This window comes from Sinocyclocheilus grahami, unplaced genomic scaffold (genome assembly GCF_001515645.1).
Source record: "Sinocyclocheilus grahami isolate Dianchi unplaced genomic scaffold, SAMN03320097.WGS_v1.1 scaffold220.1, whole genome shotgun sequence".
Lineage (NCBI taxonomy): Eukaryota > Metazoa > Chordata > Actinopteri > Cypriniformes > Cyprinidae > Sinocyclocheilus > Sinocyclocheilus grahami.
The window spans coordinates 780,072-800,462 of record NW_015505399.1 but is presented as its reverse complement, the minus strand read 5'-3'; the positions used below and the strand labels follow the sequence as shown (position 1 = coordinate 800,462).

Below are 20,391 nucleotides of genomic sequence, written 5' to 3'. Positions count from 1 at the left end.
ATTGAATTCATATTTTTAAAAACAAAATGTCACTGTCTCACATAACATCAACATCCACACCAACACACATTTTACCAACATCTTATCACAAGCTAATCAAGGCCACAATCCAATCTTTATTTTTTATATTTAGAGGCTCTTTTTATTTATTTATGTAGTCATTTAGCAGACGCTTTACACATACATACATACACATAACAAAAAAGAAAACAAGTAGATAGAATAGAAAAAGAATAGAGAAAGCTAGTGTTAAGAGGCCTTTTTAAAAGAAAACAAGCAGCTGGAAAATGAATAGAGAGTGCAAGTGTTAGAGGGTCAAGTCAACAAATAGATGGAATAGAATTACAATAGAGAGTGCTAGAGTTAGAGGGTCAAATATAGATGGAAGAGATGTGTTTTTAGCAGTTTCTTGAAGATGGCTAAGGACTCAGCTGCTCGAATTGAGTTGGGCAGGCCATTCCACCAGGAGGGAACCGCTAATTAAGAGTATATATATGTTTGTGAAACTTTATGACTTAGCCTATAAATAATGTTGCATGAGTGTTTGTCGTGCATCAAAATAGACCATGCATTTGTATCAATGATCATCATTGTGCATCATCCAGGTACAGTCAGTGCAACACACGTGCAAATGGAACCTTAAACCTTGTGATAATCTTCATTTGTAAATTCATATTTGTTTGTAAAAATGTTGAACTATTTTACATTGGAAAAAGAAAAAAATATGTTTTTGCAGCAGTGCATGATTGTATCATAGTTTACAACCAGACAGCAGACAATTCACAGCCAGACAGCTTGGAGAATGTTGAACGGGGTAAGTTAAGACATGGATCATCACACCAGTATACAAAAAATATATATGTCCACAGATACGTTTATTTCATTTGTTGCAGGCAGTGATGCATTCAACAAATGATAACGACTAATAACAGACACAGTTATAAAGCATCGCAAGCTAGAAATGAAGAGCACAAAGAACTGAAATCAATGTCTAGGCTACAACTAGCTGAAGTTTGCTGTGCTTTATCCTAACATTACACAAAGAATGTCTGCAATCATTCAGTCAGGGACGACTGCACAAAACGTGCAAACTAATAAAAGCATTGTAAACTGTTACGAAATGATGAACAAATGTAGTTTAGGCAAAGGTTTGTGCAACACTGTAAATATATGTACCTTTTTAAAAAATATTCCATTAAAGCTGCTGAGATACAAAGAGCATGAACTGAAATTCTCAGTTCCACTTGGTTCCACGCGCATGTCCGAGAAACTCATGAATATTCATGTCTGCTCCGCCCTGCAGCGCACCACGCCCTATAATAACACGCATTACCCATTCATGTCTATAAAGGAGGCGTTTCATACCTTTATGAACTGTTGATCCATGTGTCTCTTCAATGTTGACCTCAGGAATGTGATGCTCACGTCTCAATGTTTCTTTGGACATGTGCATCTGCTGTCTCACCCATGAGGGTCCAGCGAACGTTACAGGGGCTGGCTCAGAGACTCTAGGTCTGGGACAGGGACAGGGCTTTGGGGGATTGCTCATCGGCCCTCTTCTGCAGTGCATCCCTGTGGATGTTGCTGCCATGTCTCCATCTCCCTGATACTGTCTGTGGTTGGGCTCTTTAGCAGACAGGACGCTGATGTACTTGCGCATGGTTTTCATCTGACAGCGGGACGTCTCCAACATCCTCCTGATGTTCTCGTTCTCCTTCTCTTTAGCTGTCATCTCCCGTTTGATCTCCTCAAATTTGAGCCCGACCACCCGGATCATCTCTCCTAGCACGGTCTCCACCGCGACGTTCACGGCGTTCTCGATAACAGCGCCCATCTGGCCCCGCATCAGAGAGATGGTCAAATTCACATCCATGCTGACGGGCCAAAACACACGTGCGATCGAAAAGCTTTAAATGGCCGATCGATGTTCAAGTATATTTGAGCGAAACGTACGTTTTTCAGATAAATGTTCAGGCACCGTCCGCCATTGGCCGTGCAACGACAACACAACAGTGAGACGGAGAAAGAATCACATCCGGTTCAGCGGGCGCGTTAACCCTCTGTAGGAAGCATACAGACAGTATGCTGCTTGAATAAAAACATCAGTGTGCTGTTGATTTTAGGATGGCAAGTTTGTGTGCATGTAAATCTCCAGGGAAAGATCTGCACAATTGGATTCAGAAGAATAGAAATGAGGCAGAAACACAGAAGTTTTCAAAGTGTTCTTTTGTCAAAAAATTAATAATGCAACCCAAGTTCTCAAAAACAAATCAAAAAATCACTATCAGATGGAAAATATACATGTTTACATGAATAGAGTGGATGTGGTTTGAGGTTGAATGATATTGTAAATCTGTGACAAGTCAAACCTGCTCGGTTAATGTCAGGGCTTCTGCATGATGTGGAAATGATGCTCATGTGAGAGATGCGAAAGCGTAGGTCTATATGCTGTTGTCTTTGGGCTGAGGTTGTTCCACAGAGTGTGAAAAGTTTGCTGGTACCTTCAAAATCTAGTTGGACGTCATCAAAACATTCTTCATTTTGAATTAGTCTTTGAAGACTTTTTCTAACTAAGCTGGAATAAAAGACTGTTCGTTTGTAAGTGTAATGTGATATTTGTTGACATTATACATTGAACATATTTTTAGAGGGAAGTAGGCCCTATCTCTCAATATCAAGAATTAGGACCAGACATGCTCATATTATGACCTTGTGTGCATTTGTGGGTAGTTCTGGAAAGATCTATTTCTGTATATCTCTTTCTGTCTATGTTTGAAACAAACTGTAGTAGACGCAAATACTGTGATTTACAGTATGTTACAGTTTTTATGATACTGTGTTGATCACACTGGGGGTCACTGGTTGTTAATAATTTTCCTTCCTAAACCGATAATATGGCTAAGCCATTCACATCTACATACCACATTTATGAGATCTTATCTTACTGTGTTTTTCTTTATTTACTTCACCATATAATCAGCAAATTTAAATAATCATTCAATATAGTCTCTGTTTTATATATTTATTGTTAGAAAAAAAAATTATAATTTTTTTTTGGGGGGGGGGGGGGGGATCTAAACAAAACTCATTTTATCATTGATTATCGGTCCATGGGATCAAAATAATAATTTAAAAATCCCCAAGCTTGATACTTCATATACATTTAGCTTGGCATACCTACAATTCAGCATTAGGTTGTACAAGCCACCAGATGAAACCATCTGACACAGAGAACTTCAAGACTGCGTAACGTATGCAGTGCAGCCGCAATATACAGATTCAGGCATTCAGGAAAGTCTGTTTTGTTTGGTAGAAAGGCAATAGTTTTGTCCTGTGATATTCTTTAGTGTAGCCTAAGTAAAATTCACCCAGCAGTAAGTCCTAGAGCAGTTAAAGCATGAGCTCACTTATGCCAGAAAAGGGCTCAGGCAATAGCAAGATGAGAGTTGTGGTTCATATCTCTGTGGGATCCTCCCCGTTTCTGCACTTCACGCATGTCCACGTATTCGGTGTTGTCTAGATCACGCCGGTTTACATTCCTCTGAAACAGTAAAATCATTTGAAGAACTGGTGTACCAGACGGCCACAGGCATATTGCAATACTGGCACAAATACAGTGTTGGCACAACAGAGGAAAGAACCTACCTGCATTGGGACATAGGTCAGTGTGTCAGAAGACTCAGGCTTTGTGTCCTGGAGAGGAAGACAAATACAGCACAATATATAAATTCATATCAGCTCAACTGCAGGATATCAATGTAATTGTATTAGACTTAGAATAATCAAACATATTTGATGCCTATATTACATTGTGATTCCATTCAGCTTTATCTATACTTATAGAAAAAAAGAAGAAGAAAAAAAGGTTCAAAAGAAAATTGGCTGAAAATGTACTCAACCTCAGGCCAGCCAAATTGTAGATGAGTTTGTTTTTTCATCAGAACGGATTTGGAGAAATTTAGCATTACATCGTTTGTTCGCCAATTGATCCTCTGCAGTGAATGGGTGCCGTCAGCATGAGAGTCCAAACAGCTGATAGAAATGTCACAATAACCCACAAGTAATCCACATGACTTCAGTCCATCGATTAATGTTTTATGAAGCTGTGTGTTTGTAAGAAACAAATCCATCATTGAGGTGTTTAACTCTAAACTCTTTCTACTGGCCAAAATAATCCATAATAACTTTGCGGAGCTTGATCTGTGCATATTTCTCCTCTGATTGAGAGAAATAGGGCAAGCAATACTATGGATAGAGGACTACTTTAGCTGAAAGCAACTGTTTGAAGTTAAAAATTATGGATTTTTTTTCCCAAACACACAGCTTCTCACTTCACAAGACATTAACTGAGGGACTGGAGTCATGTTGATTACTTGTGATGTTTTTATCAGCTGTTTGGACTTTCATTCTGATGGCACCCATTCATTGGTGAGCATGTGATATTATGCTAAATTTCTCCAAATCTGTTCTGATGAAGAAACAAACTCATTTACATCTTGAATGACCTGAGGGTGAAATTGTTCATTTTTGGGTTAACTATTCCTTACAAAATGTTTTCAAAGATACTAAGTAAAGCTGACAATTTTATTAAACCCCCAATAAACAGCAGATGCTAATGCTAAGAAGTAGTGCTTGCACATAAAAGACGGGGGGAAACAGCATGGAAAGCGCAAAACAGCATTAAGTTATTATTTATTAAGTGGTGATTGTTTTATAAAAGCAGTAAGGTCCTTGAGGCAATGATGTATGTAGTGTGAATATAGTCAATCCGTTGTGCATAATAACCGCACTGTGACTGCAGTATGCTCACAATATAGCACAGCCTCTGTCTAGACAGTATAAAACAACACAAACATAAAATAAAAAGTTTTACCCTCAATCTGATGCAGACTGCCGTAAGAATAATGCTGTAGACAGACAGCATTACCACCACTATTATCAGACCACAGATTAATAGGGTATACATTTCTTCAGGTGTGTGACTTTCTACAGGTCTGTGATCCTGGTTATTTGTTTGGTTAGTGAATGGACAACTGTTCTTCGGTGGAGCCAAAGACTTATTGTAACCTTTAAAAAAAATTGTATAAAGGTTATTGATTTTTAAAAAAAAGCTAATTTCGAACTGAATCTGAAATATTCCACATTCCTTGCATGCATTTCTGGGTATATAAAACTGATGTACTGTGTTGTTTACACTGGGTGAACTTACCTCGGAAAAGCTTCGTTTTTGGTCCTTCTTGAATTTTGACTGGAAATGGTTTAATTTTGGATATCTCACAGGAAAATGTATTTTTGTGTAAGCCCTCAGGTTTCATTAAGGTGAACGTGAATTTGTTGTCCTTATGCTGCCATGTACAGTCATGTTTATGCGTGCCCTGTTCTTGGCTTTTGTTATAAACCTCACAAACATATTTATCATTCATTTTCAACTTAGCTTCCAATTCAAACTTTTCCTCTCCATTAAGCATGCATGTGACACTGACCGAGTCGTCATCATTGAATGTGTGGTTGAGAGGTTCACTCACGCTCCAACTACAAACTGAGGTGACAAAGAAGAAAATCAGTTTAGTTCATTTAAAGAGCAAATGTTTTATATTTCGATTTTACAGTTTGACGTTGACCATGTTTATATGCACACAATTGTTTAAGTCTTTATTTTGAAAATACCAGTTATATGAATCTTCCTGAACATATACATATTCCTGAAATGTATAATCAGCTTAATCTAAATAAGCATGAGACATGCACAATATTTTCCTGATATTCTGTTCTTTCTTGCTATTTATTATGATGCATTTAGTACTTTTGAACAGTAATTTAATCAGCTTATTCTCATTCACGTCATTATAATTGTACACAACAATGTAAATAAATGAATATTCAGTTTTGGCAATCAGGACATTTATATAATTCTGATTAATGCAATGTTTTATTTTAATACACTGATTTTTACTGTTGACTTAAACATGTCGAGCTAAATTTACCATAAAAATGACCAGTTAAAACCAACTTATTGCTGGTTACCAGTGTAATTTACTGTGCCAGTAAGAAACCGTTATTGCCAATCTAAAACCGGTGCCAAGACCAGACCATCTAGGAATTGAAGCTGGTCTAAATTAGTGTCATCTGTTTTAATCGGCTTGTTTGGTGTGAATGTACACACACCAGTAACTGACAACAGCATTAAAAAGGTTAGCCTCTTACCATTGTGAAGTATGAAACAAAAGCTGAAAGTAAGCAGAGTGAACCTGTCAAGCATGTTAACGTATCCTCGTCAGTTTGACAGTGTGCTGCTGGCCGAAGCTCTTCGGTTTGTTTTTGGTGGAGTGAGAAAACACAGGAAGTATGTGGGTTGGATTATTAATATCACCCACAGACATCATATTTGTTGCTCAGTATGATGTGAGAAATTGATTAAGAGAAGACAGCAACATTTAACACACTTGATAAACAATTTATTATTGTAACGTGAATCATAATTTGTGATACAATTTTAGTTTTGACCTCTTTTCTTAAGGTGTCCCAGCTTAGGCACGCGTCTGACGGTGAGGAAGTGAGTGGGCAGCGTTCTTGTAATATGAAGTTGTTGAAAGGAAAATGTTTGATGTACAGCCATGTTAGGAAAAACCCATATCTTACTTAATGAGCAATAAAGTAATTCTGATCCACTTACTTTCATATGCAGTTTAGTTTCATAAGAATAACAAAGTCAGATACAGTATTCTCATTTTGTTCACGATAGTTATGATAAATGTTCAGCTATGTAAAATTGTGGGTAACTGTGGTTTTACATTAGACAGCATATAGACAAATTATTTACATGTGTGACCCTGGACCACAAAACCAGTCTTAAGTCGCTTGGGTATATTTGTAGCAAAAGCTGTATGGGTCAAAATTATAGATTTTTCTTTTATGCCAAAAATCATTAGGATATTAAGTAAAGATCATGTTCCATGAAGATATTTGGAAAAATGTCCTACTGTAAATATATAAAAAAATTATTTTTATTAGTAATATGCATTGCTAAGAACTTCATTTGGACAACTTTATAGGTGATTTTATCAATATTTTGATTTTTTTTGCACCCTCAGATTCCAGATTTTTAAATAGTTGTATCTCGGCCAAATATTGTTCTATTCTAACAAACCATACATCAACAGAAAGCTTATTTATTCAGCTTTCAGATGATGGATAAATCTCAATTTCGAAAAATGTTTTGTGGTCCAGGGTCACATATACATTTTTTAATTTCTTCACTACCAATTAGGCAAATAAATGATGATTAAAGTTGAAGTTTAAGTTAACCTGTCCTACTTGTGGCCACAGTTGTTTGTGATTCAGACGTATACATTGTAAACCAGGCTCTTTTCGGTTCCACATCCTGTTGAAGCATCACAAATATGAAAGCACAGCAAGTTAGCAGGCAGTATCATGTCCTGTTTTTGTGATGGATAGCTGAGGTTCTCAAAACAAAAACATTTGTGATGACTTTGTCACTTTTTTCTTCTTCATGTCTTGGTGATAAGAAAGATTGATACTGATGGGTGACACAAGTTTGACTTGTTTTTATTGATAAAAAGTCACGATCTGTTGCATTATTTGACTCCATCGTATGACTCACTTTGGTACTCGAGGAGGGTCATTGCAGGTTTTTGTGATGTAAAAAAATGTATCCAATTTAAATCATCTCTTAAATCTTTTTTTCCCAATACAAATAACAAACAAATAGAAAAAGGGGGGGAAAAGACTTACAAGTCTAACCTAGTTGCAAGTTCTTACCCATTAACTAAAATTTGGTCGAAGCATCTTTTGCTTTTAATACAGTATCTAGTCGTTTTCTATAAGGGTCATATCATGTCATAAAGTGACTTATACCTCCATATACATTTCCACCTCCATTTTTTGACTGAAAAAAGAAAGCATTATTTGTAGATAATTCTGGCAATGTTCCCTCAAAAACTGAGGTGCATAAGCTTAGATCAAGCCTGCGATCATTCAGAAAACCGCCAAGAAAACCTGTGCTAACTGTATGAAAACAAGTTAACAAAAAGATTGAATCCAATATTTGGTGATAATCAAGCACAATAGGAAATTTACAAGCAATTTTTAAAATGAGGTAAATAAAGTTCCAAACGTATGTTCGGGAAGAGCCTATAATCATTCAGTCCTGTCAATCATCATTATGAACCCATATAAGCAGAAGTTTTTGAGTTTCTCACTCTATGTAGTACCGCAATGGGTCAATCAGGACTGGATGGGCAGGCAAACTCGTGACAGGATTTTCAGTACGGCACAAGGGTTAAATGTAAATATGTTTATTTCATTCTAATAAAATGTAAAGAATACGAAATAACAAAAACAGTGGTCAAATGTTGTGTAAATACATGTGAATACATGCAAGTGAGAATTCATGTGAGTACATGTAATTGAAAAATACAGTGAGCACATGTCAATACATGCAGGTTAAAATTACATGAAAATACATGCAGGAGAATATTACATGTGAGTACATGCAAACGGAGATATTACCCCCTTAGAATTTCATATAGCTCTCTTTATGTGAAAGCATAGGCGCCGTGACTGTAGAGGCCCTCCACTTGCAGGCGATCATCTGTGTAATAGAGATGAGTGACATCTGAGTGACATTTGTTCACATTATTAGTCAAAGTCTAAACTTGAGTAAATCTATTCAGAAATTCAGTACAGCTTGTCGACACAAGTCTCAACATGACCCGCCGTGCTAATCTTTTCAGCGGGGCAGTCTGTTAAAGAAAATCATTAGAATAGACATGTTTCTCACCTGTAGAATTAAACTGCAGGAAGTGATGATTAGGATGGCATATAGCAGAGGAAGTGGGTCTACATCACTTTTGACAGCTTCCCGCTCTGAAGTCTGGCTCTGGCTCTGGCTCTGAGTCTGGCTCTGGGTGGATGCAGTGGGGCAGTTTGGAGTTTCTATAAAAGAAGATAGAAGATTTAGTTATTACTAAAGTTGCTCTCATTGCAGCCTACGCTACGTCCACCCAGTATTACTTTCACTGAAAACTTGGGCTATTTTGTCATTTTCATTTTTAGTGGATGAGGCCTCCACCTTTTTGACAACAGGAAGCTGGCGGTCTTTAACGGCTAACCTTCTCATCTTTGATGATTGTTTTTTTCTTTTGTCTTTTTAAGCACTTACGTTAGCACACTTGCGTCATAAAGAAATCTACATTTTCAAAGAAAAACATCATTCTCGTGTAAAGTCAAAGTTTCCACTGGTAATATCAAAATGTAGAGCAGTAAGTGCTGTAAAGTTGAATGTGCCGGGGAGGCCCCATTTCCACCCACTTGACCTCAGGTGACAACAACATTTCCTTGTTCACTCTTTTATAATCTGGTTCCCTCTAGCGCTTTAACAATGAACTATATATTCAAATGTACTATTAAAAGAAAATTACTGGGATAAATAAAAATGTATGATGATATACAGTATTTCATTTAAGTGATTACATTATGGCTGTCTTCTCAAATGCATTGCTTGTTTGTTATTTCAATAATTGCAAAAGCAAAATACAAAAGCACAAGAGTGTTTGTAGATCATCTATACATTAACAACTGTACAAAAAGGTGAAACTATGGGGAAACCACATGCAAGAGACTGAAAACAAGACTAGGCTATCGCTTACCTTGTATGTAAACAACAGTGCCGTTCCCAATCGTTCTGAGATATGGAGGTGGGAAGAGAATCTCGATCTCACAGCGATAGATGTCTGTGTCGTTCCCTCGCAGTCCAGCGATGATCATGTCCACTCTTCCAGAGCTAATATTCCCTCTGCAATTAACTGTGCCATCTGTTGTGAAGTAGGGCTCAGAGAGGTTGACATAAGCGCTACAGAGACTCTCACGGCCGTGCAAACCTTTGTATAGAGACACCTGCATTTCCTCAGGCTTTAACTTTGAACTGAAGGAGCAGCGGAGAGGGACTTCTCCCTCTTTCCCAACCACACGATACGGCTGAGACACACGCAGAGCTGGAAACAAAACAAAAGATCATCAGATGTAACCCAAATACTCACAACCTTCGATTTTTTTCGTTCTGTTTGGGTGATTGTTTAACTGCACCACAAATGTTAAGTACAGAAAAGTTTAAAGTTTTGAATCTGAATGAACAGCTGAATGAACAGCTATGACAAAAAGTGCTTCAAGGTTCACATTAAACTAATATAATATGCACATATAGACTAATATTCCAAGAATTCTGTCTGAAAATGAGGATCCGGATCATGTTGGAAGTTGTAGCTACATTTAGGTCAAAGTTTGACCCACTTCAGTTTTGCTGCATATTAAAATAATCATCTTAACAGTCATAGAACAAGAGATGATAGATAAATTCTTCATAAAAAAAGTAATTATTAATCAAATATACTTTAGTATTCAAGCAGTCTTGCTACACAGGGGTAAAGCTGTTACCATCTAGACTATATATGTGTCTGAAAAGCAACACACATTTGAAGCTCAGCTGGTACTTACCCAATCCTAGCGGGATATATATCAAGATTCTAATAAGTGTGATAATCATTGTGTCATGTAATAACTGTGGAGGTATCCCCCCTGTCTCTTTATACTTGAGTTCTGGAAACATCTTTGTGACATCAGTAACGTAGCAGGAAACCTCAAGCTGACTGCAAATGCCCGTAAAGTGCTCAAAATTTTGCAAGTAATATATGTGCACAATATGTGTAATCAAGGGAAAAATATCAGCAGAATGAGACTCGAGCAAAAACAGTACAATAGCAGTGGAACTGGAACATTTGGTTAAGGGTGTGGTTTGACTCTCAGCCTATCATAAAGCCCAGTGGTCAAGAGATTATTTGACTAGTCTGAATTTGGGGAAAATACTCAAATCAGATACACTTGAAATCAAATTCAGCACTTTCGGAATTAGTTCAATACATTCTTTTTTCAATTGGTCAACATATCTACTGATCTCTTGTTCATTATTGCATCATATCAGATTATATTGGAAACTGAAAAAGAGCAATCTACATTAAAGACATAAAATGATATTAATCTGAATTGTATTAATTGTATTCCATTCTCTAGGGCCACACTTTATATTAGCCTAGGTGCTTTTTCCTACTCTTTACTTATATTACAATTAAAACTTTTGATAGCTATAATGCATTTATTGTGTACATAAATGTTTTTCTGTGAAACTAAAATTTGCATTCCTGCATGACATTTTGGAGAACAGTGGTTACCGTCTTGCCACCCACCACCCTCCTCTTTTTTCCTGTAATTTCCTGTCTCACTGTTGCTAAAGAATTATACTGTTATAATAGTATATTGTACAGTTTACAGTGGGGTTCAGATTTGCATTGTATTGCATAATTAAGGGCAATACTGTAATTACAGATGCAGTATTACAGACGATAAAACTGAGATGAGATTGTTGTAATGTTGTTGTAGTCTACAACAGATCATGCATTCAACAAAAGATCTTGATTAGCTTGACTTTTTAATGAAATAAATTGTATTTTTCTCTAAATCATGATTTCAAATCCTACACAAGTCACAATGAAGAAATGCCAGACTGAAACATGTTTGCAACAAATGAAACACAGCAGGTTTCCTTTTAAAGTCAGAGCGTCATAGTGTTTCAATGAAAATACACACCCACTGGGGATCAAAATCATTCTAATATGGCAACTTGCTGCTCAAGAAACATTTCTTAATATTATAAATGGTGAAAACAGGTGAAGTATCCAGCAGTTAAAAAACTCCCTGCTAAAGGACAGCAAAAAATATTTTTTCTAACATGAGAAACATTAAATAAACATCTAACATTAAATCTTTTTACTGTTACTTTTGAGCAATTTAATGCATCCTTGCTTTATTATGAATTTCTTAATAAAAACATACTAATAAGTCATGTTTCTTCCGCACCAAATGAGCATATTTCGGATGATTTCTAAAGGATAATAATGTGACACTTGAGTAATGGCTGCTGAAACTTAGCTTTGTCTTCACAGGAATAATTTACATTTTAAAATGCATACAAATGAAAAACAGTTATTTTGTAATAATATGTCACAATATTACTGTTTCCCTTTATTTTTGATCAAATAAATGCAGACTTGTTGAGCATAAGAGACTTCTAACAAAAACATTAAAAATCCTAATGATTCCAAACCTTTGACCCCCAGTGTAAATATACTATACAATATCTATCATATATACTGAACAGCAATAGATACAAGAACAATTAGTAGATCTGTTTAATACACTCTCTGGGCAGTACTGCTCAGCTGATAGGAGGTACAAATGTTGCTACACTGCTGATATTTGCTGGATAAATGCTGCTGAGCTCATCAGCGTCGTTGGAATCCTCTTGGTCTTGTGTTTATGTAGGGATTCTCAGGTGGCTCTGTGTTCTTGAGTTTATACTGAAATAAAAACACCAAATCAGCAATTTAGCACAGGAAACAACATATAAACCTCGATTGTGTGTGATTCCACATATAAACACTTCGAATTGGTTATGAATTTATTTTAGGACATTGTGTCTCTGCAAAGAACTCCATGTGTGAGTAAACATGTGGTTGCAGATGTGGATACTCACTTTGAGGTAACAGACGAAGACAGTGATGATCAGATCATATGCAAAGATGACCCCACAGCCAACAGCAAGTGGCAGTGTCTGATCAATGGGACAAGTGACAGTTGATTCTATGGGCTGCAGAGCATCTGAAATAATGTAAACAATACTAAAGAAAATATTCTACTGTAAAAGTGCTGTTTTAATATTATTCTGTATTGGTTTAACTCATCAAGTGAAAAGGTTGCAAGGGTACAATGACAAGGTCCAGCTGTTCTGCAGTTTGGCAGCAGACTATCATAGGTTGGTTTATACTATTTAAGCATGGGATTAGACCAATGCCTATTCACTAATCAAATCATAAACTGGAATTAAACACATTCAAATGTGAATTAAAATGAATGACTTCTTGTTTTACCTTTAATGAGCAATATAGTCTGGGATGCAGATGTCCTGATTTGTGTGTCGATTTTGCAATTGTAGAGTCCTGTGTCACTGGCTTCAGTCCTTAGAATCTTAAATGAGACGGAGGAGTTTTCTACGTATACCTGAAACCGCTGCCATGAACGATTACTGTCCACATCACTCAGGTTTGTTGAGTGCAGCTTTGTATCTCCCTTGTATAGAGAGATAGATGGGTTTTCATGCTCTGCAAGTGCTGGGCAGGACACAAATGCTGTTGCATTTTCATCCACTCTTTTTATTTCGGCTGAAAGATAAAAGCATATATGCACATTTTGTTTTGAAAGAGAAAGTTAGAGATTGAGGATGTGGTGCACTGCACATGGAGTTGGCTGTTTTCTTCGCTGCTTTTCCCCCCTCTTTTTTGTTGTTGTCTGTTGACTTGTTTCTTTAATGCAAAGTCTAATTTTGTAATATTAATTTCAATGATATAACATTTCTCTTTAATAAATATTCTGGAGACACTCAGTTATAAATATCTACAAGGATTCATATGCTGCACACCACATAAATCAACTGCGCAACTGAATTAAGAAGCAACAGAAAATCTCAAACCTTTGTGGAGACTGCAGCTTGAGGAGGATTCAGTAAGTTCAGCATAGAAGAGGGTAATGAGAACAGCCATTGCTATGATCATCTGCTCCAGCATTTCTGCACTGCTGCACCGAGCACGTGAAAACAGGGGAATATGACTTCAGAGCTTTTACAGACAGATGCACGGGTCACACGGGGTGAGGGGGTGGGGGCTGTTTCCTACCTGCGTCACAGTTTAACACTGTGGAGGACTGAGGAAAGCAGCCAAACATTTGACAGGGGACTCAAATGGTTGATTTTGCATGCATTTTTCTCTGGAGAAAAATGAAGTGTTCCCTTATGGTTGTCTTCTTTTGTGCTTAACTTAATAAAAACAATGAGTAAAAGAAGAAAACTGGTAAAACTACCATGCAAGGAACATTATTCCAACACAATCAAACTTGATATAAAAAGAAGAAACAAAGAAAATAAACACAGACTAGATATTTCCCTGTGGTTTTTAAAAGCTGAAAGGTTATTTGGGACATGAGTAATTTTCCCTGTTGTGGATTTTTACATAATGAGATAACATTTATTCATTTGTTTCTTCACTTTGTGCATTGAAACTTCTCGGCACTGGCACGCACAAATACACTGCCTTGCAGTGCAGCATTTCAGTGATAAGAGGAAATGAACGATAACAAAAGGAAAGAAGAGGTGTTGCCGACAGTGTTGTGGTTACATTTTACATTCAGAGTAACAAGTACATTTTACCATCAGCATTCTGTAAAATTCTGCAACTGCTGACTGTTTTTATGAGCAAGCACAGGCTTCTCTACCTCTAAATGCAATCTTGCATTCTCTACTAGTCTATAAGTCATTAATGAATAATGTACATCCTGTTCTAAAAAAGTAGAAAATTATGTCCAAGTAGAAAATTCTTACTAATTCTTCTTTTAAATATTGCTTTGATTATCAAGAATGCTAATTTTAGTGTGTTTGTGTAATATTTTATTTATACTATCTTCAAAATGTGAAATGCACTGATTGGTGCTTTCATTGCTTAATACATTCATTAAATATTTATACTGACTTCACTTAAAATTGCATTAAAGGGGTCCTATTATGCTCTTTTACAAAGTCTTGATTTTGTTTTGGGGGTGTACTAGAACAGGCTCTCATACTAGGTTGTTCGAAAAACACATTATTTTTCAAGTATTTTACATTATTACAACACCTCTTTCCCCAGTCTGTCATGAACGGCTCGAATAGTTCCTGTATCAAATGAAGGCCCGCTTTCTGAAATACGAAATGTGCTGTGATTGGTTAGCTGGGCCAGTGTGTGTTGTGATTGGCAGCACTCGGCGCCTGGTCGGGAAATGTCATGCCCCTTACTGCCTGCAGCCTTCATTGTAAATATTGCATCAAAATCAAATCAGTTTGAGCACGATTTAAACCCGGATGATTGTAACCACTCTAAGTTCGTCTGCTTTGGGAAAGCTAGCGTGTCTCCGACATAGTGATGATAACACTCGTTGCCTTCTCTAGTGCAGCTCAACCAGGTCTCGTCCCATTCGTTGATATTTGTGATATCACAAATCCCCGGAAAAAATGCATTGTAGTCCAAACGTGTCGTTCGTTGTAGTTTTTGAAAAGTTTATTTCTGTTAAATAAAATATCTCCTTTTGAAGTGGACTTTGAGCTTTGTAACTTTGCAGATCTTTTTTATGCTCAAACAGCAACATTACAGACTAACTAAAGTTTAAAAAGTGAAAAAGCATAATAGGGCCCCTTTAAACTAGCTTTGAAAATCACATGCAGTAACAGATATAACCACTAAATGGCAGAATAGACACGGAAACTCTTGCACCTGTTGCTTGGTTTAATGCTATAACACACAAGGCTGTGAAATTCACTTTGTATGGCATGTTTTTTCATTGTTATTAAATATCTATTTTTAATTTGTTTACATCTACTATGCTCTTGTATGATTTAGGCTAATATTTTGAACATTTTTCGTTTTTTAATTAATTTCTGATATTTGGTCTGTTCTTTATACTGAATGCAGAGCATGTTTAATACAGTGCACATATATCTCCTCACTAAGAATAGAGTAAGTGATGTAGACCACAGAAATGTGGTCATGATGAGATTGTAGTGGTCTCAGTTTCACATTTGTTGATGAGTCACACTTGTTTGATGTGGTTAGACTTGGGGGCGTATTGCAGAAAGATCCTACATTTAAAATCTTATCTTATCTGTTTGGTAACCATGGTCATTTCAGTTAGGACCACATTTAGGACAAAAGCTATTAGGCTACAGAACAGCATTTCCTAAGTGTGTTATCTTATCTTACAGATAGGAAGGGGATATTACAGAAACCTCCTAACTTAACGAAAAATCCTAAAAACGGTCTTAACTTTAAGACAACCACACAGCTATCCTAACTTCAAAATTATTTGAAAGCTATAACGGAAAAAACGCTTACAATTGTGCTGTCCAACAATGGTAGCCTATTACATTTATTACTAATTGAAAATGAAGAACGGAGATGTTTAGTGGTAGAAAGACTCTTGGAGAAAGACACCCTGAAGACGTGTTACATTTTGATGACAAAACACTTATATGTAATTACAGACTGCCGCGCAACATATTACAGTTAGCACAGAAACTGCAACCAGCATTACAGAGACCAACAAAAGAGCATCAGGGAGCACTAGGCCTAACGCTACCAGTTATGGTGAGCGTGATTTGACCAAGTTCAACATGTTCCTGGATCAACATCCTTGTTTATCCTGGGCTGCGTTCAGCCCAGACAAAAACAATGCGTTGAACACCCTGTTCTGATGACGCAAGAGTAGCAACTATGGGAGCTGAGAAGGCCATTCTTTGTGTTCTTTTTGAAGAATTTTCGGAGCCTGATGAAATCGGTATAAATACGTGTTTAATACTGCAAAATACCCTCGATGTTACAGTCACTGCCCTTGCCCTCCAGAATAAAAGAGAACATCCCAATCAAATGAAGGGATTTGTGGAAACTGTGGTTCCTAATTATTGTGATCCAACATTTGCCTCGCATTTCAGGATGAAAAGACAAACATTTCAGGTGAAGGGTAATCCACTTCTTACCTCCAAGACTGTGTTATGATCTATATGACCTTATTATTTTTATTGTGAGTATTAGGCTTATCATCATTGCTGAACACTGTTGTTGTGCTATGATATTGTAATATTTACCATTATATAATCAGAGGGGTATAGAAAAGTTTATGAAAGTGTCACTCCATAATACAGTAGCAAAATATATAATTATGTATAGTATTTTTATGTCACATTAGTCAGTATTTAGCACACCTTCCTAAGGAAAGGATATTAGGATACTCTACTGGATATATATCTATATTAGGATATTTAGATTAGACAGACTTAAAGAAGTTCCAGATCTATACTTGTGCTCTTATTATTTCAGTTATTTTGCCTTTAATGTAAATAAGCATGTGCAAACAATATACTTGCTCTTGTGAATTTATTTGGATGTTAATTACATTGTGCGAGCTGTCTCTTTAGTACGTGTGGTTTACATACATGTTGCTGCTGATTGGGCTGACATGTTTGGCACACCCGCCAAACAAGAGAAAACGCATCTCAAACCCCGTTGCACACCGTTTCCAGGAAACATGTCGTTCAAACCGGAAAACCGTAGCAAAACGGTGCACACCGGTTTGAGCTTGAACTTGTCCCTGGAACATCATTCCAATCAGCCAATCAGAATTGAGAGATAACTTTTCAGGAAATGTCAGTTTTAGGTTTAGGATTAGGTGCTTCTACACCCTTGTTAATCAGGTATTATTTCCCTCTGATTTTAGGAATAAATGATGGGTAAGGTTAGGTTTAGGGGTGGGGGTTGAGGTTGGGTTAAGTCTGTATTTTTGGACAGTAATAAACATGTCCTACTTGGCAAAGTCACGGCGACCTACCAGTTATAGTGCAAGTGACTACCTCACGGTTTTTTGCAAGTGAAAAAAGTGAATTAAGTAGCTTCTATTATTTTGTTTACCTCATCAGCAGCTCTAGCAGTGTTGGTTGCTTGGTAACAGACCTGAGAGTGGGTTGTTGAACTTGATAATGCAATTTAAGATTTCCTAACTACAGATAAGATACGGTTTTAGAAGATAAGAATCTCAAATCAAGGTAAGATTTGCTTCTGTAATACGAATTTGTGCAAAATTCTAATTTAACATATCATATTTTAAGACTAAGATAAGAAACTTTCTGTAATAAGCCCCAAGCATCTACTCTCATTTCATAACTGTTTGAACCCCTACACTACTAACATTATGTGTACGTCCACCTGTGGAATCACATAGAAACTTGTGTGTAGAAGCATTAAGTTAATTAAATAAAAAACAAAAGATTACATGTTCCAACCCAAAAATAAACCACCATTCAAACATTTATGGGTCAATAACATTTTAAAAATGTTTTTGAAAGAAGTCTCTTATGGCTGCATTTATTTGATGAAAAATAGGCTACAGTAAAAAAAATTAAAAAAAAGCAATAGTTCGAAATATTTTTGTAATTATTACTCTTTTATTTATTTTTTTATTTTTTACATGTAATAAAATAAAAATGTCAGCATCCTCACTCCAGTCTTCAGGGTCATCACGGTCTTCAGGAAATTATTCTGCTATGCTGATCTGCTGCTCAGTAAACATTTCTTACTATAGGCCAATCAATTTTCAACAGTTGTGCTGCTTTACATTGCTGTGGGGACCGTGATATATTATTTAGGACTATTTGATGAATATAAAAAAGTGAATAGCATTTGAAATCGATTTTGGTAACATTATAAATAAATGAATTAAACAATTTAATAACAATGAAATCTTACATTGACCCAACTTTTGAACGTTCACGTTCTATTTCCAAGTGTACGTTCCATTTTTTTACACAGAAGCAACAGCAACTGTATAAATGTCACTATAGAAGATTGAAAAAACTAATAGTTTTAATTATTTACCTCTGAACTACAGATTTAAATATCCCAAACATGTTATTACTCTGTTGAAAAAACTGTTTAGGGGACGCAAATGCGTTACTATACGAGATAAATATCAACATATTGCGCCCCGAGAAATGTCCTATAGCATATAGGCTAATAAGTGCGGCCTAATGCATTTCAACGCATAGGCTACTTGGTACATATGCTGAAATGTTCAGTGGGAGAGCGTGTGTCAAACACTGACAGAAGACAAAGCGCAAGCGAGTCGTAGCTCCATGCCTGGCGTGACGTCACAGCGGGTAGGGCGCAATCGCATGGATTTCGGGGCTGGACAGGAAGCGCGCGCATCGGGAATGGACGCGCGAGAGGAACGGGAGGCTCGCTCGTCTCATCATCTTCATATATAAGCGATCGGCAGCGGGGAGCGAAAACCCGATTGAGGTGGCAGAGGAGCGGGGATTCTGTCGCTGGATTTGCGCAACACAACAGTGGCTTTTCCCATTGTTACCGTTTCCTTCGGACAAGACAGAAGCCGCAGAGCCGTCGGCTGGTTTGCGACAGTAAGCGCTTACTCTTCATTTATACTCGCCGCTGCATGCGACCTCTTTCTGAAATAAAGATGTTAATGAGCGGATCAGAAGCATGGCTTGTGTATTTCACGCTGGCGGCGTATTAGCTCGTTATCTAGGGCGACACAGAGGAAAATCCAGGGAACAGCCCTGAAATTCAGACAGATGTGCAGTGCCTTCAATGTCTGAATATGAGGGCTGCTCCCTTGAAGAAACGTTATATTCGATAATAAAATACTGAAACGGTTAATGGCGGCATGAATAAGGAATCTGGAATAATGAGGTGAGATTAATCAGTCTGTCAAAGAGAGAGAATGATATGCATCTCCATCTCTGATGTTTCATTTGCTATTAGCCTTTTGGGTTTCCAGCATTTCTGTATCTAATGCAAGCCTCATTTCTGCTATTATTGGTGTTTTTCCTCTTCGTACCTGGTGGAGTGTGTTCTGCAGTAACATACTGCAAACAGATGAGCTGTTGCCAAATGGACCTCCCCTCCCCTGCACACACACACACACACACACACACTGATATGTTCAGGCTCCACCCTTTGCCATGACAGCTGTGGGTTTAGTGCCAGTCTTGGTGCCCGTAGAGTGGAGGCCCGTTTTCACACATTTTTTCCCAGCTTGTCTGAGTATGTGAAGTGAATTTACTTCAGTGAATATTTATTTTTCAGGCTTTGTTTCAGAAAGTCAGTCTCTGTACAGACATACAGTATTTTCACATTACATTGGGTATACTGTCACAATGAAACCTGCCATTAAATATTTAGAGTTTTTCCAGCATGTAAACGCTAAAACAATTCAACAGAAAAAATTGTAGGAGTTAACATTTCAGATGATTAAACAATTTTTTTTGGCCAACAAAAATCAATAATTAAACTGTACAATTTACAACTAAAATAACTTTTTTTTAAAAAGCAATAATGCATTTAGCAAGAATGCATCAAATTGATAAAAAAGGGACAGTAAAGACTTTTACTAAGGACTTTTTCTATTCATCTAAGAATCCTGAAAAAGTTGTATTATACCGGGAAGAAATGGACAAAATTGTACAAGAATATTAAGCAGCACAACTGCAGCATTGATACTAATAAGTAATGTTACTTGAGCACCAAATCAGCATATTAGAATTATTTCTAAAGGAGCATGTGACACTGAAGACTATAATGACTTTCCCATCATAGGAAAAATAACATTTTAAAGGTGACATATCATAAAAATCGGACTTTTCCAGGTTTTAAGTGCTATAATCAGGTCCCC

General features: G+C 36.9%; 4 protein-coding genes across 4 annotated transcripts in view; 1 reads left to right on the top strand and 3 right to left on the bottom strand.

The window, feature by feature from the left end:
• The window catches only part of LOC107596547 (uncharacterized), a gene marked incomplete at its 5' end in the record, with an annotated part of 16,599 nt that extends 14,690 nt beyond the window's left edge, over nt 1-1,909 (bottom strand). Inside the window, one exon of the mRNA XM_016287302.1 lies at nt 1,366-1,909. Within this exon, the coding sequence (XP_016142788.1) occupies nt 1,366-1,909 (544 nt within the window). The remainder of the gene's footprint in view (nt 1-1,365) is intronic.
• A 1,158-nt stretch (nt 1,910-3,067) lies between these two features.
• LOC107596558 (uncharacterized) lies at nt 3,068-6,272 on the bottom strand. The gene is made up of 5 exons (XM_016287315.1): nt 6,205-6,272; nt 5,210-5,539; nt 4,874-5,067; nt 3,646-3,693; nt 3,068-3,541 (listed from the first exon to the last, which is right to left on the bottom strand). Exons 1-5 carry the CDS (start codon nt 6,257-6,259, stop codon nt 3,425-3,427), a joined length of 744 nt encoding a protein of 247 aa, XP_016142801.1. The 5' UTR covers nt 6,260-6,272; the 3' UTR covers nt 3,068-3,424.
• A 2,098-nt stretch (nt 6,273-8,370) lies between these two features.
• Nucleotides 8,371-10,725, bottom strand: LOC107596557 (T-cell-specific surface glycoprotein CD28-like). The gene is made up of 4 exons (XM_016287314.1): nt 10,513-10,725; nt 9,669-10,013; nt 8,801-8,955; nt 8,371-8,611 (listed from the first exon to the last, which is right to left on the bottom strand). Exons 1-4 carry the CDS (start codon nt 10,622-10,624, stop codon nt 8,534-8,536), a joined length of 690 nt encoding a protein of 229 aa, XP_016142800.1. The 5' UTR covers nt 10,625-10,725; the 3' UTR covers nt 8,371-8,533.
• Nucleotides 10,726-18,909: 8,184 nt separating this feature from the next.
• Nucleotides 18,910-20,391, top strand: part of raph1a (Ras association (RalGDS/AF-6) and pleckstrin homology domains 1a) — an 82,375-nt gene continuing 80,893 nt past the window's right edge. The window contains exon 1 of the mRNA XM_016287288.1: nt 18,910-19,117. The gene's annotated coding sequence lies outside the window, so the exon portion shown is untranslated. The remainder of the gene's footprint in view (nt 19,118-20,391) is intronic.

Coding starts and splice junctions, on each gene's coding strand:
- LOC107596557 (XM_016287314.1), bottom strand. CDS start 10,624: ATGTTTCCAGAACTCAAGTATAAAGAGACAGGGGGGATACCTCCACAG. Junction 10,014..10,512: donor ATATATCCCGCTAGGATTGG/GTAAGTACCAGC, acceptor TTTTGTTTCCAG/CTCTGCGTGTGTCTCAGCCG. Junction 8,956..9,668: donor CACTGTTGTTTACATACAAG/GTAAGCGATAGC, acceptor CTTCTTTTATAG/AAACTCCAAACTGCCCCACT.
- LOC107596558 (XM_016287315.1), bottom strand. CDS start 6,259: ATGCTTGACAGGTTCACTCTGCTTACTTTCAGCTTTTGTTTCATACTT. Junction 5,540..6,204: donor TTGTTTCATACTTCACAATG/GTAAGAGGCTAA, acceptor TTGTCACCTCAG/TTTGTAGTTGGAGCGTGAGT. Junction 3,542..3,645: donor TGACCTATGTCCCAATGCAG/GTAGGTTCTTTC, acceptor TTACTGTTTCAG/AGGAATGTAAACCGGCGTGA.